Source organism: Phaethon aethereus (assembly GCF_964289735.1).
Source record: "Phaethon aethereus genome assembly, chromosome: 3".
NCBI lineage: Eukaryota > Metazoa > Chordata > Aves > Phaethontiformes > Phaethontidae > Phaethon > Phaethon aethereus.
In genome coordinates, this window is record NC_138576.1 from 89,441,033 (window position 1) to 89,468,299 (window position 27,267).

A 27,267-nucleotide genomic window follows, 5' to 3' on the forward strand; every position below is an offset into this window, starting at 1 on the left:
TTTTTAGCTATTGCAAGATTTAGTTACTTTCAGTTAGTATTTTACATTAAAAAAGCCTAATGTGTTTCAAATTAGGGTAATTTGGGGTTTTGGATAGGAGCTCTCTAATAAACATAATCAAGAAAAGATGTTCCATGAAGTAAGTTACACAATGTCTGGATTTGTTACTGTGCTTTTCTTCCCGGTCTCCCCCACCCAACCAATATGAGAATAGCCTACAGTTATTTTTAGTTTTATATGGTGTCTATCTTACTGTAATTTTTTTAGCCACTTACACATTGCAGTGGTATCTTGACTTCTGAAAAGTTCCTGGTAGCTGGAAACCCTGGGGAGCTCAGAGGTGCGGGAAAATGTTGGGGCATGGGGAAGTGAAGGGAGAGGGGGGTGCTCAGCACCCACTACTGTTTGTCTGCATTGTACCTCTGTGCTGTATGAGAGCAGAATTGAGAGAACGGTATGGAAAATATCTTTTGAACACTGAATTTTGTACTGGTGTCAAGGCTCAGTGGTCCAAGTCGGGGAGCTCCACAGCTGAGAATGGGGTGCCATGTGTCTGCAGCATGGGTACTTGGGCACCATAGTTGTTGGCCAAGCCTTTCTGCAGCTCAGTGGCAGATGAGACATCCTTTTCCCTCATGTGGAATTCTCTGCACACAGGACTGCTGTGACACCATTTAAAATTATCATCTTAACAGTTTCTTCTTATTTACTTCTGTTTTCACAGACTTGTTTTAATATGAAATGAATAGGCCTTTGCAGAAGACAAAGGGAGAATATTTCTGTAGGTTACTGCACAATATGAGCCATTACAGCTAAAATACATCCCTCCCTGTGGAAGTGCTCTGTAGCCTTGTATGGCTACATGAAGAATCACCAGATTGCAGACTGCTTGCTTTACCCCCAAAAATCCTTTCTGTTTTAGACATTGCACCTAGTGGCCTAGGCAGCCTGTTTCTTGGATTCATCTCATGAGTGATGTGCTAAAAGCTTCAAAAGAAACATGACGTAGGAATTATTTTGTGGTATGAGACCTGAAAGGCATTTTAATGTGTTGAATCAAGAATAGGCTTAAGCCTTAAATCTAGCGGGATCTGTCAGCAGAATGATGGCTGCTTCCCACCCAGGCAGAATATTTATCAAAGGGCTACACTGCACCAGCTTGCACATTTGCTCCTGTTTTGGAGTGTACCAAAATATATTTGACAGTGGATATGGTCATACGTGTTCTGAGCCCAGTTTGTACAGGTACAGTAGGTGATCTCTGCTCTGTCCCTGTAAAGGAAGCCTGAGAATTTCTTCTTCTGGAGAAGGAAGGGAGAATGACTTTTAGTAGTGTTGGTTGCTGTGATGAGTCTCCATATTGGCCTCTCAGATGCTAGCATAGTGAGTATGCCTAAAGATGGACAATCTTTAGGAATCAGTCCTAAAGATTCATGCCCTTAATCATGCCCCAAATGGTGATTTGAACGCTGGCTGGATTTTGCACCCTGCTCAGTCTTCTGCCAGGTACCATAGCCCACACACAGATCTGGATTGCTCCAAAAGAAATCAGGAAAAAATGTGAGGAGGTTCCATCTGAAGATCAGGAAACACTTGCACTGTCAGGGTGACTGAGCACTGGTACAGGTTGCCCAAAGAGATGGTGGAGTCTCCCACCTTGGAGATACTCAAAAGCTGTCTAGATGTGGTTCTGGGCAGCTTGCTCTTTGTGGACCTGCTTGAGCAGGACCAGATGAACTCCACAGGTCCCTTCTAACCTCAACTGTTCCGTGATTCTATTGTTTGCTTCCCTCACCCAGATTCTACCAAGCACTCTTGGCTCAGCCAGAACTGGGGACTCGGGCAAGGAGAGTACAGGAAGTGCATGTGTTTCTTTTTTCTCTTTGGGTCTGATGTTGTCAGGAAGGAATCAAAGTCACATGTTCATTGAACTGCAAAATCCCTTCTTGAAGTTAAACACATTTCTAAATGTGGTTAAGAGGAATGAGTCGTACTGTTTTCAAACCTGTGAGATTTTATTTTATATATGATATTAAGTAGCAAAGGAGATGTTCTGTGTCAATTTTTTAGTATGAACATGAGGAAACTAGCCATAACAGAATTCGGAACAGAGACATTCCAGTGCTAATTGGTGTAGTAAGAGTGCTGGGAACACCTTACACATCTGACATGGCTGACATTGCCAAGAATAAATATGAAAGCAATTGTGTACAAAGCCTGGCTGGCAGGAGGTGGCGTGGGGAAACAAAGGTTCACATCTCTTCTGGAAGATGGTGTAAAATGTTCTGGCTGTGCAGGTATAACTCTCCCTAGAAACAAAATGACCTTAACATGCAGTAGTGTATTCAATGTTTAATGTAAAAAAAAAGAAGCCATAAAAACTATGAATGTATATACATACATCAAACTTCATTACAGTTATATTTGCACTGGATACCAAGTGATGTCTCTGTAATCCTTCTCTTTCTGTGTCCCTTAAGTTTCACGTAATAAATTCACAAAATGCTATAGAAGTGGATGCCAAAAAAGGTCTCTGGTGGAATTTTGTAAGTGTGCCAGCAAACATTCTATGGATAGTAACATGGGAGAGTGAGTTAAATTACAATACTAAATGCAGGGTTTAGTTGAGAACACCAAAAGCACTTAAAATTGTGGGAGAAGGGGAAGGGGGGGGAGTTGGACTTCCCAGTAACTCCAGATTGACGGTCCCTATGGTAATCAGTGGAGTCCTCAATGCAGACTCTGTAAACATTAATTAAAAAAAAAAAATCCCAGTGTTCTAGTATCACTTCTGGAAAAGCCTTGAAGACCTTACATGTAGCTTGTGTAGTGTTGATAAAATATGTGAAATAATTTCAGACAGAGACCATGAGCTGGAGCCACGGTTCTGGTTATTAATATCAAACTGTACAAATGGTTGCAAAAAGAGATAAAATCCTTGTAATTAAAAATATAGCAAGCAATTTGATTGTGCAATGCAACTATATTTCCACTTGTAAACCTGACGTATGGGTAAAAAAACCCCAACCCTCCACTTTAAACATACTAAGTGGGGCCATAGTATGTTTCCAAAATGGTCTGCTTGCATATGGAAATTGGGTCCTTACAGCTCCCAGTCTGCAAGTGCAGTTCGTTTTTCCTATGGGACACGTCTAGTCTTCTTGCTAGCTTGAGCAGTGCAGTGTCCTAGGGCTCTTGTGCCTGTGTTAACTCCGCTCCTAAGAAAAAGTAAACACAAAGTAATGATTGGATCATTGCAGGGCAGTCTCTATCCTTTGCCCAGGTCCTGAGTAGAAAGGCTGACAATGGAGATTCTGTTCATTTTTTTTAGTATTTTGATTACTTAGTCGCTGTTTCTTTTTACATTCCACCTCCCTTCCCTGCCCTGGCAGCTCAGCAGTACAAAGGGAGCTGCCAGGTGTGTGGTGGCAACGCTGACTTCACCTGCCCCACAGCTCCTCCATGCCCACATAACTGCTTGTGGTGAGCTGGGCTTTGGGACTACAAATAACAGCAATGGCTGCTTGGTAGCATACCTTCTGCAAGAAGAATAGATAGTATGTCTTATCTTGCCATGCCTGAAGGCAGACAATGTAGCTTCTGAGGAGGTGGAGGTTTTAAACCCTGCAAGGCTGCTCTGCCAAGTGCTGTTGGCGTAAAGAGGTGCAGCCTTACGGCTGTGTGGAGAGAATCGTGCAGCTGCCTTAGTGGTTGGGGAGGAGTGAATCCTGGTAGAACATAGCTCTGGGGATTTATAACCATGAGAAACAACCTGATGTTTGGTAGTCTGTCTTTGCAAGGTTACGTAGTTCCTCTGCCAGGTGTCACTGCTGAAGTGTCCACATTGTTCCTCATGGCTTATCTAAGGGTTGCAGGCACCAACATCTGGGTTCCAGATACCGCTGTGGGAACTGACTGCAAAGGACAAGCACAATGCTTCGTGTTGCTGTGCTTTGTGAATCTAGCCTAAAGCCGCAGTTGCACCTTTAATCACTGCTGTTGTGACTCCTCCTGCCCTCCCACTCTTGCTCTGTCTCCATCTCAGTGTGGCTCTTCTGCTACAGCACCAGAAATAATGAGGCTTGTTGCTAATTCGAAGACCCTGTTCTCCTTAGCCTATGCCCCATCTGCTTCAGGGAAGAACAAAGCAATGTCTGAAGGAACTGCCTAGGTCTGTGTGAATCAGAAGGAGTAGAGATGTGCATGAGAGCTAAATAGAGATTTAATATTAAATTTAAATTAACGAGACCCAGACTTTGGTAATGGAACTAAGGAAAATAAGTGGTAGGAGAATATTCTACCTCACAACTGAAGCTGGGTTTCTTTATTTTCTTCTTTCTGGATATGTAGCTTTTAGCTATTCGGACAAAAATAAATTTAAGCCAGTACAATAACAAGTCCTTGTTTCCCCCTTCCCTGCACTGTTTTTCCTTGAAATGTCTTTCCAGGATGATGTTGGCATCATTCTTTTTTTCTTTCCAAATCTAAATCCAGATGTCAGTTTGTCTGCCAATAAATAACAGAGCAGATTTTTTTCAGGTTGCATGAATTATGCAAGTATGTAGATTTTATAATGCGTTTACTAATCAGTGGTTGCTGAAATTCTTACAAGGTGTTTTAGGAGGCTACTGGGTTGCTCTACTGATCATAAATAATTTTTGTTCAAGGAGGTATATCTAAGTGTTTACAGAGTATTGCTCTGTAGATTAATTGCAGGAGGTGCCCTTGGGTAGGGAGAGAGGGTGGGTAGCCTTATTCAGTGCATTTCAAGAGCAGTTCCATAGTGGCAATGGCTACCTCTAGAACTAACAGCATCCTTTCAGATGCCATTCCCATTTCCCTATTAATTACGCTGTGGCTGGGTACACAAGGAGCTCTGTATTAGTCTGAAGTCATGATCAGTGTCTTTAATCTTTGCAAAGGTTGGAAGTCCATTTTCCTCCCCGCTGGTTGGAGAGCTTTACAGCTGACACTGTAACCTGAGGAACATGTATTTTGGTTTGAGGCTGGCTAATGTTACCAGGCTCTACTGGAACCTTTTTCTCCCCCTTCTTTTTTTTTTTTTTTTTTTCCCCTCCCCTGCCCTGCTCTCCCCTCACCCCCCCACCCTTTGCATAGCTCACTTGGGGACTATTTGGAAAAAGATTTGTAATTTTAGCCTTCATCAGACCACACAAGTCAAGAGGGTGATCCCCTCCTTGGCTTGTCAGCAGTCAGCTTATTCAGGACAGAAAGTGAGCTGTGGTAAGAGTGGGGGAGGCATGTTTTTAGCCCACACTTGTAGATCGGTGTCATGGGGGGCCAGCAACACCATGCTGTTTGGCAGTGAGGTCTCATTATGTGCCTGTCCCCTGTGGTCCCACAGCAAGGGCTTGAGGCTTCTGTTTGTGGTGAATGGATGTGAGGAGGGGAGTGCTTGGCCTCCTTCAGCTCTGAATACTTTCATTGAGAGCCTGGTGATAATGCTTTCCAACTGAGCACTCTCGCATCCTCCACCGTTTGAATTGCTTAGGAGCTTGTGAGGGTGCGGAGGATGGGATACAGGCTGTGACAGCCTGGGGTTGCACAGTGTAAGTACTTTTGAATGAACTCAGTAGTCCTGAGCTGAAACGATGCCTACTTTTTGAGTTTGGGATGTTCTTTTTTGATAGGTGACAACAACAACAGAGGTTATTAGCTGTAGTCCAAACCTCCCCTAACGTCACAAGTCTGACTGTAAAGATGTGTACCGAAATAGAGCATGTACCGGCCTGGAGAAGTGCTGTGGTAAATGTTAGACCATGTTGCTTGCTCCTGGCTCTAAGTGTTCAGAAGCAGCAGTGTTCACAGGGGGCTGATCAAGGCCCACAGAATTGTATTGTACCCTATCCCAACTTTAGCTGGCGTCAGATCCATGGAGGTTTCTGCTATACCCACGCCACCAGTTGCCTCGCAGCCAAGTGGCCCATCAGCCTCTGGACCTGAGCCAGTACCTTCCTTCAGAACAGCCTTGCGTCGTGCAGCTGTGTTAGCTTGAGTCAGTGCTGGTGTGGTAGGTGCCTTCTGGATCACCTTGCGAGGAAGCAGCCAAAAGCAGGTCCTTGTGTATCTGCAAAAGCTACGGTGAGTGGAGTTGGATGTCTTTTCTCATGTAAAGCCACACTTGGTAGCCTGACAGCTTCCATCTTGACCACAGCTTCTTCTCTTCCCCATGCACCTTCCTGCACGCACCAGCCCCTCAAACCCAGTCTCTGTCTCCTACCCATAGCACAAACTACCAAATCCTGTGCAGTCCCTTCCCTCAATTCTGCCTCAGCAGATGCAGGTGGAGTCTGCTGAACTGGAGCTGAAGCATATGCTGAAGTATACAGATTAGTTTATAGTTTGTGTAAAAAGTCACACACACACTGTTTAATGAAATTTAGCAGGTATGTTTGCAGCAGACTTAAGAGGAAAAAGCCGTGTGTTATGGGCTTGTCCTAACACACGTTCTACCACATGAGCTGTGTTGGCCTAGTTAAACAGTGCAACAGCCCCAGGGCTGGAGAACAGAGCTTTGCCTGCTGAAAAGGTGTCCCACGCACTGCAGTTTATCCTCATACTGTACATGGGACAGTCGTGACAGTGTTATTCTGTTCCCACTGAGAGTTGGAAGATTCATGTTACTTTCATTAATTTTTTTGTGATGTTGTTTTTTCTTCCTTCTCCCCTTTGCATATCCCAAATATTTATACCGTGCTAACCAAACATAAGCTGATCTTGCAACTGGAGTGGAAACCTGCAAACAACTTTGCTCCTGAAATTATTCCCAGCTGAAAAGCTGAGGTGTGTTCCCGCTTCCTGCCCTGCGTACTAGGTGGAATAAACGTTCTTTCATGGCTGCTCAAATGCCCTTAGATTTCTTTGACTGTATGGAAGCTGGGGCACTCAGCACCCTCTAAGATAAAGATTCTAACTTTTCTGGTGCATTTTTGTTTGTTTTCATATGTCTGTAATATTTTTGTACAAGCATAAAAATGGTGTCTATATATCTACACCACTGTACATGAGAAATGTGTAGAATATGGGGGCATCAGAAATTATAAAATTCTGGAGAGAGAAGTATATTTACATATACAAATTTCATTTCCAAAGAGAAGTCTTTGATATGTTACATATCATTTTAGGGGTTCCAGGGATCACAGGCAGTAATTACAAGGGATTCCATGTGCACAAAAGAAATTAAGTGAAAACATAATTAGAGAATTTGATAATTAGATTATTAACAAGCTCTTAATATAACTGTGCTAATGGAAACATCTATAAATACAAAACTATCTCGGGTTACTGTCTGGTATTACATGAAAGGTGAGGAACTTTCACAAGCAAACGTAATCCCCTGAGATAATGTAAACCAGTTAGAATAAAATTTCAATGGGTTGTGCTGGGATTTTTCTTTTCTCAGTTCGCATTATTAATAAAAACAAAACCAAGTGCTAATAAAAATAATGAATAGTGTCATACACATCCAAAGCGGTAAGTGTGGTATCAATTAACCTGAAGCTGGTGGTCATGCACAGAGTGAGGTGCTGTGGGGTCAGGAGGAGGGTCAAAGGGTGTGTGCTGGGTTTGGGAGCTGTGCACCTGATAAGCCTGGTGAGCCTGAGGCTGGACTGCGAAAGGCTGCGCAAACCAGGGGAGGGAGCATGGGGCATTGTATTGCTGGCTGGAAAGGAACAGGATGGTGGTGTTTTTTGCTCTCTGAGGGGAAAAAAAAGGGATTTCCAAGAGCCTGAGTCACTGAAATGTAGTTTGATCTTGGGATGGGAGTTTGAAGAATCCTGAGGCAGGAGCAAGCAGGACAGCCCTTTTGTGGGTGAATGGCTTGGGGTGAGAAGGAGGTGGCAAATTTTAACAGGCCAAATGTTATTGAGGGGGAAAGATTTAGCAGATTGATGTGAGGCTGTGAGAGACTGTATGGCTAGACAGCAGGGGACTTCAGCTGCCTGTGGAGCAAGTGGCTGTCAGCACCTGGTATGTGGCTCTATTTAAAGCAGCAGCCCGCTGCAGGCCTGGTATGTGTCAAGGAGGATGTTTCAGACAGGTGCTGTCAAACCTCAGAGCTGCTTACAGGATGCTCTTATGCAACTTCTGTCCACCTGAAACACAGCATAAAGTCTTTTGGTAAAGCAGGGTGGCATACAACATATTAATGGAGAAGTTGTGATCTTCATTCTAGGTCAGTAATTCCATATATTTGCTGACCCCATCAGTAGACCTTCAAATTATTTGTATCAGAAATTAGTTGGAAAAAATAATCCTTTAATCACCTTGATTTGTCCTCTCCCCCTCCTTTGTGCACACACCCGTGCACACACCCCCACACCCCCCCCCCCCCAATTCACACAATCAGCTTCAAGGAGGTATCTTCTCTCCCCCTGCAACCTCACGGGTCGCACAGTGATCTGGGACTGTTCTCCATGGTCTTAACTAACCCTCCAGCTTTCATGATGCACATATGCTTGATTCTGGGTGCATTCACATGAAGGAAATAGCTCCTAAAGAAGGAGCTCTGCAGATGTTGAGGTGCATGTTCTTTAGTTCAGTTGGGATAAAAAGCTGGTGGAAATCCCCGGTCAATACTGGTATGAGATGTGACTGCCGCTGAGTGATAGGAGCAGGTCTGTATAACAGCTTGGAATGCTCTGCATGTGCAAAGGTTTGAGAATCAGTGCAGAGGGGAGATGCACTCCTATTTCCAATATTTACATGTTTTTTTAACAATGTTATCTATCTAATGCAAAATGGAAACGCAGAGAAGAGGCAAATACATGTCAATTCTTCATGTGCCTCTGTGAATGTGCATGAGAGACTTCATTGTTACTGTGAAATGACTGTTGTCTTTGATACACTTTCCCAGTGGTTCAGAAAAAAATTCACTCTGTTTCCTAGATGGCACACGGATAAACTCCATCTAATTTGAATAAAGTGGCCAGGATTTTACTTCTACTTGCAGTTTTGCTAAGATTAAGATTTCTTGGGTTGCTTGCTGTTTTCATATTCAAGGACATGAAAGAAAGTAAACTTAATGTGTGAATTTCAAGTGGCTTTGTTAAACTACAGTAAAACTCTCCAGGTTTTAACTGACCATATTTAGTGCTGTACTAAGGCTTGAAATGCTCTGTTCTAGTCAATCCATATCCTTGACCTTCCCAACTCCTCTCCAGTCAAGTTGAGAAGGGTGGAAATCTGATAATGGCAGAAAAGAAACTAGGGAAGAGACCCTGAATGAGTGTTGCTTGAGGAGAGCATATCCAAGATGAATAAAAGCATTACTGAACCAGGTTGGAACTCAGTGTGAAATGGAGAAATTGGTGAAAGTTGGTAAAATTGTTTCTAAAAGCTGAGTGAATAATACTCCCCGCCCCCCCCTCCCCCCAAAAACCAACAACCCAAACCAAACACACCAAGAACAAAAAGAAGGTTGGACATGTGAAGGACACTTATCCATTTTGAAAGCCACCCATAACCTGTATCAATCTGTTGATTTTTTTTTTTTTCTTGTTTTTTCTCCCCCTCCAAAACAGTGGTCTTGCATGCAATTTAAAGATAGAAATGTTTCTTAGAGTGGAGAGGAAAGCATAAGAATAAGCATGGAGAAATGGTTTAAAAAACAGGTTACAAAAGTAAGCTGAATAGGACAGAAAATTTTTGCTTCTCTGATCAATGTCAGTTGTAGATGTGCAGAAGCTGAACAGATTTGAAGTGTTACATGCTGAATAGCTTTTTTGAGAATACTAGGTTGTGAAATAAAAACCACAATAACTTTTCTAATGATTGTTTGCCTAAAATAAAAGGGATATGATTCTCATGTTTGAAAAACAGTTACTAGAGGTTTCAGCTTGCTACAAACACCTTTATAAATCAGGAGAACAGTAAGTATATAGGTGTCACAAATACTGTCCTGACCTTCACACTTGTGATGTTTAGTTACCATTCTGCAGGTATGACAGCTGTTGGAGAAATCACTGGTTACAGTGTCAATAGTAGCTCAGCGCTGGCATTCATCAAAGAACTGCAATGCTCTTTGCACAGAAAAAGCAAGCTAAACTTTGAAAACGTGGAGGTGTGTCAGAACAGTAATTGCTACTGTAGCCTGGTTACTCAAAGATATTCAAGTGATGTGTTGATTTTATGTTTATCAAAGCTTGGAATAATGGGGATGTTTGAAAGGATCAAAGAAAAACTAATGTCATTCCAGTATTTTAGCGGGTCTGGCCCATGTAATCATAGGTCAGTCATGCTTCATGCTTATCCCAGATGAGTTTGAAAGTGTGGGTAACAGGATATCAACAATAAAGAACAATGTGTTTGTGAGTGGCACTCAGAAGCATTTTGTTAAAAAAAGTTACCATCACATTTGCCACTATGGTGAGGAGCGAGACTAAACATTTGGTTGCTAAAGCTAACAGTTCATAAGCTCTTGAAAGCATCTAATTCTAACAATAGTTAGGTCAAATTTGTAGTGGGCCCCCAGTTGAGTGAAGAGGCAGCAATAGCAACGGAGTTGTGTGGGGTGACTGGAAACTTCAGCAAAAATGCATCTGTGATACATCTGGGTTGCAAGCATGACACAAGACTGCTTACAGCAATGACGCAGAAAAGTACTAGTGGGTTAAGGTGAATAATCAGTTGAACACAAGCTCATGGTCTGCTCTGGTGGCTAAGAAAGCAAATGCAACATTCAGCAGGAAAATACAAAGCCAGGAGGAGAGAATGGAGCTGCTTTTTCCAGAACAAGTGAGGAGGCTTCTGTAATTCTGAGTTTGTGTTGGTTTTTGGTTTGTTTTTTGGTTTTTTTTTTTTTTTTCTTCTATAAAGAAGGTGCTGACAAATTCTGCCCCTTTGGCAACAGCTGAATTTGTATACCACATAGCTGTAGAAGAAGCTTCTCTCCAGAATACCCTACGCATGCTGTGGCCAGAGATTCAGTCTGGGCTGCAGAGCTGTAGACAACTGCATAGCAGAGCTCATTGGGCAAGGCTTGGATTTGCACTGCTGAATGTATATTTAGATTTTCCTGCTGCTATTTCATCTCTTCTTCCCAATGCAATTAAAAATTTGACTGCTGTCTAGCTATCAAACGCTAACGCAAACACCTGTGTGCCAGATGTGTACAGCTGTAAGTCTGTCAGTGCTGATCCATCATCAGAGCCATAAGCTAATCCATGGAGCAATTAGAAAACACTTTTTTGTTTTCCCCTTCTTCTGTCCCTCCTCCCCATTTTTAATCCTCCTATTTTTCCAGGGTTTCCTCTGTTCTGTTTCCTGCTGCTGCGAGTTTGTAAGGTGAGCCTTGCTCAGACTTTGTCTCTTTGTCTCTTTCAGATAAGAAAACAGAGAGCCTAAACCAAAGGAGCACATTTTGCTGGCTGCAGAGTGGCTAGTTCATACTGACAAGTGTTAAATTATAAAAGTCCATATGTCAGTAGTATGTGCCAGCTCAAGAAAACCACCTTGTAAATAGTAATGTTGTAAGGGCTACACCAGACATGATTAAGATTTGACATCCATCCCCCCCCCCCCCCGCCCTGCCCCAAACCCACCACCCACCTAACCAACTAAAAAACTGGTCCCCCAGAGGTGTTCTGGAGATACTGTAGAGCAGGGGAGTACTCTCATAGCCTTTTTGAAAGCAAAGGCTCAAGTTGGCAGCAGAAAGCAGCTCTTCAAGTTTGAAGGACAAAAATGGTGATAGTTGAAGAGGTGGGATATGATAACACTGCAGAGGTTTTTACTGTAGTTGGTGAGACAGTCTCTTTGCAAGGGCTTGCTGGGAACAGGCTAATGTAAAAAGCCTCTTTCTTATTCCACTATGCTTCTTCATGACCTCTGTCTCTCCATTTGCCCAAGTTCCCTACTTACAGCTCTCCAGGATTACCTCCTCTCTCATCTCCCCAACATGTAGTAACAGTGCTTATGGGGGAGATGCTCCTGCTGGGGAGAGTGTTTCAGAAGGCCAAGAGGGAAATATGTTTTTCTTTTCTAGCAAAGAAGATGAAATACTTTCATTTGCTCAGCTGGGAGTGTTATTGGATGGCTTATGTGAAGAAGACATGTTGGGGGTGAGGGACGTCTTCTGTGACAGAGAGGGTAAGGCAGTGCTTAGAGAAGGTGTCAGTTGCTATGTACAGAGCAATAGAAAAAGGGAGGCCACCTCACTGCCCCCTTGGTCTTCCTCATGTGCAGCCTTGGCTTTTACTTGCCAAAACGCTGCTTGTGCTAGTGGAGATCCTGCCACTTTAGATAACTCAGATGATTCAGTCGTTATGTAGCAAAGCTAACTGATTTTTATTTAAGGGTTCCCAGCTCAGTTTGATGGTACAGTACTACTAATTTATAGTCATAGCGTGTATCCAGTCATGCTTATTTGAGGAAAAACTCCCATTGACTTCAGTTTATTTGAACATACTTTTGCTTTAACAGAAGTGGTGCCATTGTAACAGTGAGGAGCTGTTTTTCAACTGTTGGGGCTCTGGAATGCTGAAAACAGCAAATCTCTCAAATGTAGCTAGAAGATGACAGGATATGTTTAAGTTAGGGTGCAGAGTCCCTTGGAAAATAGCCCAAGTGCCTCTGGAAAGTAAATTTACAAGTATAATCTCTTTATTGGGCTGGAAAGTACACCCTCAAGAGAGAAAGGAGACCAAAGGAGATTCCCCCCCACCAAATAGAGACCAACCATGGACTAACAGGATTGTGTTTAGAGCGGAGATGTTTGCACAGTCATGGAGAAACATGTGTTTTTTATCAGGGATAAGGCTTCCCTCCTACTAATGTTTCTTAATTAGTTCTTTTACTCCCTGCCTGTGGAGAATGTGAGTCTGGAAAACACGCTTCTTCCTGGGCAGAACTTTGATCGTTGCTTTCCCCCACTTCTCCCCTCACCTTGTGTGATGGATTACAAACCAGCAGTCATTGCTGCCTGGATCCTTTCAGGAACAAAAGAACTCCATGAGTCTTCTGTGAGCATCTTCAAGCAGAAGCTGACCTCTGTGATTTAGTTAGTATTGACTGCTTTGGTTTTCCCTGAAGAGCAATGAATAATATTGGTGGTGAAGAACACAATTTGATAAGAAGACCATGAGATCCATTGTATAGTTGAGTTTTCTCTGAGGTAATGACATAGGGTTACGATGTCTAACTTGCATATGCTATAGTTGACCAAATGAAATACAGTTGTGCACAAAATCTTAGAGAGTATGTCCTATATTAGTGTCTGCCTGCTAGAAGTTTGCAGAAAAGTAGTACACGTACAAGGTATTTGTATATGAATCTGTGATCAGCTAGGTTCCATGTAACATGTGAAAGTGCAAATTGCTCATCCTATTTCTTGCCCACTTCTCTGTCTACCAGTTGAGCTCCGCTTGCTTGCATCATGTCTCCTTGTGAGCTTTGTGCAAATGCGTGAGTGAAACAGACTGTGCTTCATGCTGAAGATGAAGTGGTTGTTTGCTTTCTCCGTTGAGGAAGATGGGCACCAAGCTGGGTAGCAGGAAGGAAAGGATTATTCTATTTGTAGTCTGCTTTCTTGGTGATGGAGTTAAAATGCCGTGAAAACTATACAACAAAGTACAGATTTTCGAAGGGAAATGAGACAGGAGACTGCTTCTGTATTATATTCATGATCATACAGTATTGCCGTTCCCCCCGCCATGAGGTCAGGGCCGCATTTACCCTGCTAGAGCTGTCTGTGTACTTCAGCGTTTCTTAACTAGTGCTTATTTGCTGGGTACATTTTCACTGGGTAAAGCAAGAATTCCTCAGCATACCTACCTATGACGGCTGTCTAACAAGCAAAACTTCCTTCCTTCTTCTGTCTTTCCCATGTGAGTTTTTAGTTCAGGACCAAAGATGGGGGATTAATTGCTAGCTGGTTACAGTGGAAAAGATAAACAACCAAACATAGCTGAAATTGGTGTTTACTTGAGCTTGAAAACTCAGAGGTAACGTGAAAAGGCTTCTTGCAACAAAGCTCAGTGTGCACTCTAGTTCATGGCTTGCCTTGTGCATTTATGCTATGATCTGTGTTGTGACTGATCTCCTGAAGCTTTCAGACCTCTTACATGTCTTCATTTGTTTATTATAGGACTAGGAGTTTACAGTAATGCTGTTTATACTAAAGATGGGTGAACCACTACAGCAATAAGAGAAACCATCATGAACCTTTGTCCTGAACTCAAACCAAGCTCTTTTGTGATTTTTAAAGTTCTGTTTCAGTTTTCAGTGTCACTGTACTTTGTTCTGTCATGACTGCAAATGAGTGCCAAAATATAAATGGTATTTCCAGTGTCAACCTCAGATCTCACAAGCAAATCTGCTCTGATGTCAGGGAGTGTGGAGTTTCTTAGACCTCACAAATTTCAGCAGTGAATATAACCCTTCCAACTGCTGCTGCTTAGCGCGGCTAAGTCAAAGCGCTTATCCAGTGAGGTTTGCCCATCACTATTTCATACAGGACAAGACACTGTCATACGCTTATGGGACAAGATACTGTTCATTGAACTAATAAGCATTCCTAGGGGAATATGTGCGGATGATTGCTTGCAGATGAAATACTGAAAACAAAGTGCTGTGTAGCTGCATTTCCCTGGTATTCAAGCAAGGGTGTAGTGACTGTCCAGCTTTGGCCTCCTTCCCGCTAAATGTGTTGCAAGCGTGCCAGCCAACTCTACTGTGAAATTATAGTGGAGCTGCCCAGGGCAGCGTAAGAAAGTTAAACTCTCTTTTAGGCTCTATCAGTTTTGTTTTGAGAACAAAATATGACTAATGTGTTTCTGGAACCTGGGTTTCTCCAAATTTATTTGCTGTCCTGTAAGCTTTTCTGTTTTACATTCCAGATTTGGATCCAGTGTTGAGCTATCCGTCTAGCTGAGTCTGATAGATTAGTAAGGCTAAACTTGAGAGTAATCAATTCAGGTTGTGCCTGTTTTCCTCCTTTCTGCTCCAGAGGAGGAACAATCTTTCTTCCCTCCTTCCCTCTCTTTCTGTTTATTGTTTTATCAGAGAATGATCTGATGTTTGTTTTAACACTGAGATGAAGCTGAATTCACTGCTGTCCAGCACTCTTTAAAGTTGGTGTGCTACTTGAATATTTGTATCATGCTGACATTTGCTTACTTTAGAGAAGGCTTTATTTCCTTGGAATATTTGTCATAGCATCCAGGAATTTCCATGTTGAACTGCTGCTGGATCTAATGTTATAGATAATTACCTGGGTTCAAGCCCAGCTGCCTAAGGGAAGTTAACTTCCAAAGAACAGCAGCTAGCTCTGTGGCATTAGCTAGCTGAAGGAAGAGCTGGCAAGGATTTTTCCTGGACTGACGTGGAGCAGCATGGAAAGAAGACTCACACGTCACTAAAGCTATGTGGGTAGCTTTGTCTAGCTCATTATAGTAAAAGTAGAGAGTCCTTTCCCTGCGTATCTGGCATCATGGATGGGGTGCCTATATCTGATGTGATCTGTTGACCTAGTTATGGTCTGGGATGGAAAATAAGATTTGACATCTTTTGCAACCTGTTTTTCCCCCTGATTTCCACCAGTCCCTTTTCCGAAGGTTAAGGGGGGAGGGTTGGTGTGGAATCCAATTCCTGCCTTCCTGACACACTTTGATGCTCTGACCCTCTTTGTGCATAGAATAGAAATGACCAGCTTGAGGTTTGATCGGATCTCAGCCTCCTGTTGTTTCCCATCAGCTTATATGGCTCTCTTGGGCTTCTGGGGCTAGAACTGCTCTTTTGCTGCTGTGCATAAAGAGGCACCATGATTTATGAATCAATTAATCGCTGCATGCTGAGGAGCTGTTCACGGTAGTTAAACAGTGAAAATAAAATGCTCGAGTATATAATAAAGATGGATCATAATGAGTATGACCCTCTACCAATGAATTCTCTCCCTCCCTATATTATACCCCCTACCCATTCTTTCCCAGCACAGCCAAACTACCAAGACATGAAATTTGTCCATCTTGGATGGAATGGGGTTCATCAAATTACTTGATAAGAGCGGTGCCTCTTTGTGTGACTTCCACCTGTCCTGTTCCTGCCCTCTCCCCTTCCAGTCTGATTTCAGTTTGCTGCTAAAGATGATAAAGCCACAAAGATGAGGACGGGGGGAGATTTCGATACTACTGATTGTAAAACTTTTTGAGTAGTCCTAAGAAAATCCATCGATAAGTCTCCAAAACTTAGAGAGGAGGAGGTGAGGTCTGCCCTGCCTGGTCTGTAAAACTACAGAAACGTGGTGTGACATTTCCAAGAAATATTTCCATCACGTAACTATCTTTGTTTGCTGTGCGTAGCACACACATTGTTGCTGTGCGTTTCTAAAACTGTATGATACTGTAAGAACTAGGCAAGTTTGGTAATAAGCCCCTGCTAAGAGTGCTCTTTGGCTTCATAACTTACTGAAGCACTCTGCAATTTAGGCCAGCAGTCGGTGACTGTAGTGAGATCAGGGTGGCATATTGCTCTGTGGAGAGCACCACTGACATTCAGAGATCTACTGGTGAGGTAAGGATACGAGGCAAGAGGTTTTTAAAGATGATCACATGGTTTTGCACCAAAACTATGCTTTCCACAAAGAAGATTATTACAAATTATTGACCCTGTACATGTTCTGTTTTCTAAATAAAATTATTGTTTTATTTTACATTATCAGTAGATACCCAAAATAGTGGTAAAACATTTAACTAACAGAAAAGAATTTTTTTTTTCCCCCCGGCTGAAAAGGGTGTTTTTGTTAATTAAATGCTGAAAAGCTCTTGAAAACTTTGTCAAATATCTGTTTTGAATTCTGAAAAGGATTTTGGGAGAGTGATTGTATTTCTGTTTTTTCATTTTTGTTCTTTATAGGCAGGTTTTGAAATTTTAAATTTTTGTTGCAGATTATTTCCTGAGTTTTCTGAGTACCAAAAGCTGACATTGATGAGCAGATGAATTTGTGAGCCTTGCTACAAGCCTACTGGTTTTAGTGGAGTTGCTCTTAATCTCACCTGTGTAACTAAGAGTAGGCTTCATTCAAGCCAGAAATTAGGTGCAGCTATGTGACACGGGTTAATTCACTCTTTCTGCCATGCACTGAAGCTTGCAGTGCAATTATAATATTTGCCATTTATCAGTAAAATAATTTTTTCTTTCCAACACAATCTAGTTTCTCATTTTTGTTCAGCTCTGCTGCTGGCATATGTTGACTGTATCTAATGGCCTTTGTTTGCATTCTAAGCTTATCACATAAATTGGCTTTTGAAACGCACAATCAGCAGTAATAATGTTTCACTGTGGTGACCATGGTTAAACATTTCTCTCCTATTCCCCCCTCCCTTCTTTGTTTGATTTTTAGGACCCAGGTTTCTCTTCGGTGATTCATGACAAACTTCAAGTTCCCAATACCATTCGTAAGGCATGGAATGAGAGGGACAACAGATGTGATGTTTGTGCCACACACCTGAACCAGTTGAAGCAAGAGGCCATTCAGATGGTGCTGACCTTAGAGCAGGCTGCCAACTCAGAACATTACGATGCCTCACCAGGCTCTCCCCCACCTCTCTCCAATATCCCCACGTTAGTGAGTCCCCGGCACATGGGCAGCCTGCAGCCCAGGGACTGGGCGTACATGCCTGCTCCTTATGCTACATCTAATTACACAGGCTTTGTTGCCAACAAACACAGTGGAAAACCCAACAGTCTGGGAATTGTCAATGGGGTGGAGAAGAAAAATGGCTCTCCTGGACACCAAGCCAAGGTCAGCTTTCAAATGGCCACCAGCCCCAGCAATGGTAATGTTCTCAACTCTGTGGCTATCCAGGCTCATCAGTACCTTGACGGCACCTGGTCTTTGTCAAGAACGAATGGAGTCACTCTATATCCCTACCAAGTAAGTATTTTAAAATAACAAAACATGTTTGTTTTCTTCCTGTCAAAGCTTGCATGGGCATGCTAACACTGCTTGTTCCTCTTGGGGAGAAGTAGAGCCAGTCACACAGTGAGCACCAGAACAAGGAGTGCTATAAATCCCTTTTTCCCTGGTAGGGGATTGAATTGGGGGAGACACAGATCACAACCATTGTTAATTAGAACACCTTTTATTAATTCAGCTGTTTTATTAATAATAGGATGAAACTGTTGTTAGTAATAGCAGATAACTGTTCAAACAGTATATGCAATTATTCCTTGACACAGCTCACACTCACTCTTGCTCATAATACTTGGTTGGAGCAACAGTTGGGAGGCAAATCACACTTCTTTACTCACAAGTGGGAAGCATCACTGGTGCACCAGTGACTTCTGGGTGGGTGTTCAGGATGTACCCAGAGGGTCCTTTGGTTCATCATGCCTGCATATGATCCTCTAGTCTTTGCCTAAATTTAGCAGCTGCTACCTTCATTGATGTGTTCTAAGTTACATATGTTCTTACTGATGCTAGTGTGTGCTGGTGGCCTTGTGTGGATTCAACTGATTTTTTTGTGTTTTTATCAGTTTTCATGGATTCAGCAGGTTCACTAGTCTCCAGAGCTCAGTGGTTCTGGGGAGATTTTCATGTATTTCTCAGAATGTTTTTTTTCCTCCTCTTTGGCCTGCTGTTTTCTTGTACACCACAGCCATAAGTACCTGTAGAACCCATCCACACCAGCTTGCACAGAAGGGGCTTTTATGACAGGAGGTAGGATTTCTGAGGCACTTAGCTGCAAATGGATTTTCAGAGTGCCCAAGCACTGGCAGATTACAACACAAGCCTATTCTTTTGAGTTCTCCCAGCCATCCCTGTTGGCTTACTTAGGCACATAAATATCTTTAGAAGTTGGTCTTTCTACTAAGTTATGAATAGATTGCAAGATAGATCCCTAAATTAATATTTAACATTTATCAGTATGAGAGCAACTGACATTGCAGCCAGAAAAAAACAATGTTATTCATAAGCATTAAGATATTGTCATGCACCAAAGAAGACTTGGTAAAACCAGAAGTGAACTACAGTTATTTTATCTGGAAAATATGTGACTTTAAAGTTTTGTGGATCTATGCTCTAGTGAACCTGAATCACATCTGAGCAGGTCAGTATGTGATCGTAGTTTGATCTAAGGAAAAAAACTAAAAGAATGCACATTAAGAAAACTGCATAATTATTTGTATTAGGAAAATCAGTTCAGTTTTATTGTATTCACAATCTTTTAGATTCATCTTCTATGAAAATATGTTTTGTTTAATTTTTAATAATGTTCTTAGTTCCCAGATGGTTCATTTTGTCATAAAAACATTCACTAGGGAGAATCTGATATTCAAAACTTTCCAGACTGATCCTGTAGTTTGGTTACAGTTAGATTAAGGACTTACCATTTCTCTCTCATTTCAATAACCTTGAAATAGAAAAGATAGCACCTAGAGTCTGGTAGCAGATTCTGTCCTCCCATTCCCAAAGGGAAAAAAAGCCCCAAACCAGCAAATCAAGAAAACCCAACACCAAAAAAAAGCAAACAAACTGAAACCCCCACAACTAAACCTAGCAATTTTGGTCTGTGATGGACTGTGTTGATAGTAAATTTTATATTCTTTTTAAGATTGCAACCTTCAGTTGCTGAAACTCGCACTTGAGTAAAGTGTCACATTTAATTGTCCAGTCAAGGAATAATAATGATGTCTTTTGCCTTTAAACACATTGAAAGGACTTTAGTGTTTGGTTATGTAGTATCTGTATCAGACTGGGAATTAGTCAAGTAAGAAGAAAAACTTTGAGAAGTAATTTATTTGTAATTTGAAATAGTAGGAAGAGGCAAGCTTTGCTGTTTCTGCTTTTGTGTACAGAAACCAATCTTATTTGCTACACATTTTCAGAACCTCTGAGATTTCTCTCCCATATAAATATATTTTTTTGTTATGCACTTACTGTTACAGTTACAAAACCCTGCTAGGGAAGGCCACTATGAAGGCGAATCTGTTATCTCATCTTAATTAGAACCCTTCTTGATATGAAGGTGAATCAAGAGATGCTAGCTATTTACTTCTGAATGTCTATATTAATTAACTTTTCTGGCCTTCCCTTAAGACCAGTGATTAGAAGAACCTCATTGTGCATTAGCTAAGAGGAATAGAAAATAATTTCTTGGGATAAAAAGCCTTGCGCTTCACACAGAAGTACAGTACCCTTCTACATCATAATCTTGTTAAATTGGTGTCCAGGGAAAGGTCAGTCTCATGTCTCTTAGACTTGATGGCGCCTGTTGTAGACCTCCCACTGTAAATTAACTTTTGTTAGACAGTCTAGATAACTTCTGTCAAGTTATCTAGTTGATAGGTTGATATATCGGTTGATAATCTAGACGGATATCTAGGTTGAGTAACTTGAAAACAGACCATATTTTCTTCCTTGAAGTATCACCAAAAGGAAAAAAACATTAGTTTGGAAGTGACATTCTGTGTCTCAAAATTGACTCATGGCAATATTAGGCACCAAAAAGTATTCCTACTGTTGTAAGTTCAAGGATGTTGCTCCCTTCTTAGGATCTTCCCCTCCAGACTGCCTAAAATTAGAACCTTGTTATGGGTAATGAATGACAACTTTTGTTTCAATTCTGGTGGAAAAAAACCTCAAAATCATAAAATAAGCATTGTGATATTGTAGGGCTCAGCTGCTGCAGTAGCGTGGGGCAAGTATTAAATTACATGCCACTATTAAACTACTTTTGCAGAAAGAGTAATTGCTATCAGGAGTAAGTAAAGCAAATGTGAATTTATGTACAACCAGATTTAGTAATATAGTATACGTTTACAGCCTGAAAAATAGAAGTAGTAATAATGTCTTTAACTGGAGATGCATGTCAGATGTAAAAGAACCTTTCTAATAGTTTAATGGAGGCATTATGGGAACTCGTCAATGGAGTCTCCTAAGAATAAGCCAGAGAAATAGCTGCTAAGGATTGTTTAGGTAAAACTGGTCCTACCTGGAGATTAGGAGATGGTGTAGGTGAATACATCAATCCCCACTGGCCCTGTTCTATGTGATTACATGTTTAGCCACCCCTTGACTAGACAGAAACAAAGGTCTGGTTCCAAAAACCTGCGATGTCCCCTAGGCCTGGCTCACAAATGAAGAGCTGGCGCTGTTTTCTGTAAGGGGCTGAATCAAACTTTGCTGGTCAGTGGTCCCCTTATAAAAAAGGGAATCAGAGGCAGGGAAAGGGAATTGATGATCTTAAACAAAAACCATTAAAACCCTCCCACAAACATTGAATGCTGAAATGATTACCTGGTAATGGTAAAAGTGACACCTTTCTGTTGAATACATGTAGGAAGATCCCAGCCAAAATTTAACAGAATTTGATCAAGAGTCTGAACATCATGCTCTTCCAGTCATCAGCAGGTAGCATTTGTATACGCTGGGTATTGGACTGTTTTAACACTTGTAGAGGGTTCTGTTCCTCTTCCTATCACTCAAAGGGATTTCAATCCTTCCCTGCTCAGAGAAAACTCATTTAAATTGGTGAGGTTTTACCTGAGAAGGGCTGTAATTATTTGTGCAGCTGCTGATGTGAATTACAGGATACCACAATGTTAAGTACATACATACAGTGCTTACTGCTTATTATGTAACACTTCTAAAGAAAAAGAAACCTTTGGGCCTGGGGTACTAATGTATGAGCCAAAAGTCCAAATACCTTGACGAAATGTTTGCTTCTCATAATTTTTATACAGAATGTGATAATAAATTGAATGTATAGCATTTTCATTACTTATCCAAAGCTGATAAAGCAGCTAAAACAAAACCACCACATTAACGAATAGGATATATTTGAGTGCTTAGTAGTTCAGACTGATTTAGGGTTTTCTTTCAAAGGGAAAGGAGTTAAAAATAGTGACAAGATTAAGCTGATTACACTAGAATCCTTTTTCTGGAGTAGAAGTGCTCCATTATTTAGAAACAGTTGTTCCTCTTTAGAATGGTCACCCTCTTTAAACCTCAACTAGCTGCATGGTTCTCACCTGTTGGTGTGCCTCTAAATGAAAAGTATGGCATTAACTGCATTGTAGTGTGAGCTGCAGAACGTAAAGCAGTGGGTATGTCCTCAGTCCTCTAGTTACTTTCCTGGATCTGCGTAAGAATCTTTTAATGTATATTGTTTAAAAAGGCAATCCCCCAAAAATTTAGCACAGTGTGTTTGGTCGATTTGAGTGACAGGAAGGTAAGGAAGAACCAGAGAACTGGAAAATGCCACCTGTTCCAGGAACAATATGGGTCATGAATGAGAAGGATGGGTAACAGAAAACGTGGCTGTTGATGTGGGTGGGCACCTCCTGCTCCAGTCCTTGGAGGTTGTGAAGTTTGAATCTGGTAAGGAAAAAGATGCATGTAAGGATTTGAGTAGGGGTATTGTGAACATAATGATATCCAAGGAAAAAGTGTTCCTTTCTCCTCTGCACTTAAAAAGACCCTTTTTACCAAAAGTTTGGAAAATGAGATCTTGAACTACTGAGAGCCTTTTGGCCCCAGGCGTAATGATCTCAAGCCTATTCAGAGAGTTATCAAAGGCTTTATGTACAATTGATGAAAGCCTACAGTATGTGCTTTCTTTTTCCTCTTTGTGTGTAATGTATGTTTAGAAGAACACTGTTCTCTGAGAAAGTACCAGCTTGTTCTGGAGTTTTGCAGTGATGAATGATTTGTTTGGAGTTTACTTAGGTCACGGCTGTCTCATAACACATCAGTTCTTTCAGGCACAGGCTTTTAAAAAGGAACTGGTAATGATTATAGAATTGGGCACAAGACGGAGAGTTTAGATACAGAGCCAGTGTCTGTGTGTGGGGTATTCCTATCCAGGATTTTGATTCCAAGCTTTTTTCCCAAGTCTCCACTGTCTAATTTATTTCTCTTCCACTTGCTGCTGCTTCTGTAACTTCTTAAAGTATAAAGCTAAAATGTTAATGATTGCTACAACAGTGCCAGGGTAATTTAAGTAGCTTCTAAAGCATATAATGTGAAGTACAGAAATCAAGTTACTTGCTCCATCTGTAGACTAACAGGTGTCTTCTATAATTATTCCATACTTCCTAGAGCCAGACCTATTTTGCCAAAGCATTTTAGCAACAAAAGAAGATTTGTATACTGTCTTCTAGTACCATGTTCTTAAGTGACCACACACAATTCGGTACAAGATACCTAATGCAGGAGGTATTTTGCCTTTGTGCAGTTAGGTTTTTGTCCAGAATTTTTTGGATGGCTTATGTTTCAATAGCAGTTCAGTCACTGAATGTATGAGATCCACATCTGAATGTGATGGCTCCCTGAACATAGTAGAAAACTTTGTTCCTATTACTGCGAGTTCAGGAATGATGATGCTGAACAAATGTGTGCAAACTCTTGCATTTTTTTTTTTAATTTATTCTGTGACCTGGACTTTAACAACAAAGGAACTCTATGGTGAGGCTATAGACTGAAAGTGCAGGAATTTTTTTCCCAAAGTTCGTTTGACTGGGCCAAGAAACAGATTGTCAAACAAATTCATTGGCACTGAAATTGTATCCCTGCTTAATCATTTCTGTTGCTCTCATCACCCATGCATTAGTCGTTATCTCTGAAGTAACTTTCCTCTGACTAAAAGCCTTTTTAAACCACATCACTAATAATTAGATATGACCCTACAAGTGTAAGTCATCATCTGACATTTTGCCATGACTATTTGATCATTCAATTTGTATATTACAAGAGTTGGCTATTTGTATTTCATTCCTCCTGTCCACCCCCTCAACTAACTGCCTAGCTGTATACTGATTCTCTGATATCATCAAGAGGGAAAACTGAAGTCGATGTGAACTCTAGGAGGGGTTTCTTTTTTGCATTACTCTGGTGTGATTTGATCTATTATGGCATTTTTATGCATGGCTTAGTGACCTTATAATCATTACTTTTCCCCTTCATGATACTGGGGTGACCAAGGGAAGAAAGAGGTAAAGGGTATCCCATGGACTGAAAAGAGCTAAGTAGGCTTATCCTATGAGTATGAAAACCCCATGACTCAGCTGTGATGCGAGGAAGAAATCTGTGGACTATTAGAGGAGTGAGTTAATCCTGTAAATTAGTGAAAGCCAGAGGATCACAATTACTGAGGATTTGGAGTCTTGGTTTCCTCTCCTTCTCTGTAGCTTAAGGATTTTGTCCATATGTGAGACTAGTTTCTTTTCTGAAATAATAGCTGTGCTGATTGCTTGCATCACTGAACAAATGTATAAACTGAGAGGAGGGGAGATGTTTTAATAGTGGGAAAAATGATTTGGAGATGGGATGGAGAGAGGGAGAAGACAAACTGATACATCAACACAAAATTGTCCCTTTGTTTCCCATGCTGTAAATAAGGTGGCACAGAATCAGAAAGAAAAATGTTCAGCTTCTGTTTTATTTCATAGTTCAAGAACATAGAGAGTTCAGTTAAAAGACAGCCAGTTTGGAAGTGAGAAGAGGAAATACGCTTTTCATGCAATGTACATTTTTGTGGAACTTATTGCTGTGGAAATAGTATTGAGGCCAAGAGCTTAGAAAAATTCATAAAAGGATTATGTGTTTATGTGGGCAATAAAAAAAAATCCCTTCTTTCTGACATTGTGATTAAAAAAAGTTAAATTTCCATATATCTTAAGGCAATTGGTATCTTATATTCTATGGAGAAAGCTTCCTTTAAATACATCCAATATATAGCTAAGGACTAGAATTCCTGAAACTACCACTGAAGCTTTCCAACACAGGTGTAACTGGTCTGACTGGGAGAAGGGTGCTGATGTACTTAGGTCTTAGACTCTTTGTGACTCTATTCTGAAAGTGGCCCTTGAGAGGCAGGTGGAGAGAGCACCTAGATTAGAGCCTGAACCTGGTGAAGGATAAACACCAGATGACACCAGATGACCGGTGCTGTGTTTTGGATGGAGGCCTGTGATGAACGGATTAGTGAAAAGTGCTTTTCCAACGGTTTCAACAACATTGCCAGAGTTGAACATAAGTGTTGTACATTTCAGAATTTGTTTAATTTATTTTTTCTTTTTATTTCTTACCGAAGTGTGTGAAGATTCATGGCTTCTAAAAACTCTCTTCAGTGAGTTTACATGACTACACTAGCCAGATACAGAAGCCTCACACCCCAAGAATGAGACTTGCCCACAACTCCCATATTATTAGTACTCTCTTCCACACTCTGCTCTTGGGCTGTGTGCACCTGGGTCTTAGTTTAGATCCTCGTGGTCACAAGAGGGAGGGAGCTGGGATTCGTCTCAAGAGCATGTGTTCTACATGCATCCCCATGCTCAAGGAGGACCACTAAGTCCCTCCATTTGTGTGAGTAAATTACTACCTTATGGAATGTTTGTCAGTGCAAGCTGACATATCCTGGCTGTGTCACCAAACACGTTGACTTCTGTGGTTGCTGGTATTGTTGGTAATCACTCATATGAGCAACATGTTGGTCTTTAAAGCTCCATAAAGTTTCAGTTCTGTGGCTGATATTCCTCCTGTATCTTTCTATTGTTCAACATCTGTTGCAAGAAGAAAGAAAATAGAAGCGTACAAAATCAAGGGTAACTCATTCTGAGATGTGGAAGGGAAGGAGGGGATGACAAAAGTATTAGAAAGCAAATTTTTAGGAGTCTCCATTTAGGTTCTTGAAGGGTGCCACCCAAAGAAGACACAAATAGATATATTGTCTCCTTGACTGAGACATTTATTTCTCACATTATTTTACATAAATGGAGCATAGAATTAGGAGTAGATTTAGGAACATCATAAATATTTTTTTTGTTTGCTTCATGTAAAATCCTGTTCTAACCTTTGATTTTGCTTAGAAAGAGACTTTGGCTTTTAAATACGAAGAATTGTATTACTGTGCAAAAAATAAATTGACAAAGCCTTTTTCTTTGCTATGCAGTGCATAGGGAAGTAAGGAATAAATAGCTGGAGGCTGATGTAAGTCTGAAATGTGATTCCACACAGCTATCATGTAATACCATTGTTTTCTTTCTTCTAAAGTGTTTCTGAAATGGTGTCAGGAATGGATCATCAAATTCTCAGAACCATAGAGGAGTTTGGGTTGGAAGGGACCTTTAAACGTCATCTAGTCCAACCCCCCTGCAATGAGCTCAACTAGATCAGGTTGCTCAGAGCCCTGTCCAACATGACCGTGAATGTTTCCAGGGATGGGGCATCTACCACCTCTCTGGGCAACCTGTGCCAGGGTTTCACCACCTTCCTTGTAAAAAATTTCTTCCTTATATCTACCCTTTTTTTCATTTAAAACCCTTACCTTTTGTCCTATCAATACCGACCCGGCTAAAACATCTGTCCCCGTCTTTCTTATAAGTCCCCTTTAAGTACTGGAAGGCTGCAAAAAGGTGTCCCCAGAGCCTTCTCTTCTCCAGGCTGAACAACACTAGCTCTCTCAGCCTGTCCTCATAGGAGAGCTGTTCCATCCCTCAGATCATTTTTGTGGCTCTCCTCTGGACCTGCTCCAACAGGTCCATGTCTTTTGTGTGCTGAGGGCTCCAGAGCTGGACACAGGATTCCAGGTGGGGTCTCACCAGAGTGGAGTAGATGGGCAGAATCCCCTCCCTTGACCTGCTGGCCACGCTGCTTTTGATGCAGCCCAGGATGTGGTTGGCCGCCTGGGCTGCGAGTGTGCATTGCTGGCTCATGCCCAGCTATTCGTCTGTCAGTACCCCTAAGTCCTTCTCGGCAGGGCTGCTCTTAATCCCTTCAACCCGCAGCCTGTACTGATATTGGGGGTTGCCCTGACCCAGGTGCAGGACCCTGCCCTTGGCCTTGTTGAACCTCCAGAGGATCACACGGGCCCATTCCTTGAGCTTGTCCAGGTGCCTCTGGACGGCATCCCATCTGCCAGGCGTGTCAACCACACCACTCGGCTTGGTGTCATTTGCAAACTTGCTGAGGGTGCACTGGATCCCACTGTCTAGGTCATTGATGAAGATATTAAAGAGTACTCGTCCCAATATGGACCCCTCTCACCACCGATCTCCGTCCGGACATTGAGCTGTTGACCACTACACTCTGGATGCGACCATCCAACCAATTCCTCATCCACCCAGGAGTCCACCCATCAAATCCATATCTCTTCTCATTTAGAGAGCAGGATGTTGTGGGAGACCATGTCAAAGGCCTTTACGGAAGTCCAGGCAGATGACATCTCTAGCTCTTCCTTTATCCACTGGTGTGGTCACTCCATCATAGAACATCAATAGATTGGTCAGGCAGGACTTGCTTTT

The 27,267-nt window shown here is 41.7% G+C and overlaps 1 protein-coding gene across 1 annotated transcript in view; it reads left to right on the forward strand.

Moving 5' to 3' along the window:
* Positions 1-27,267, forward strand: part of KIF26B (kinesin family member 26B) — a 298,661-nt gene that overhangs the window by 74,093 nt on the left and 197,301 nt on the right. Inside the window, exon 3 of the mRNA XM_081998397.1 lies at positions 17,360-17,893. Coding sequence (XP_081854523.1) covers positions 17,360-17,893 — 534 coding nt within the window. The remainder of the gene's footprint in view (positions 1-17,359; positions 17,894-27,267) is intronic.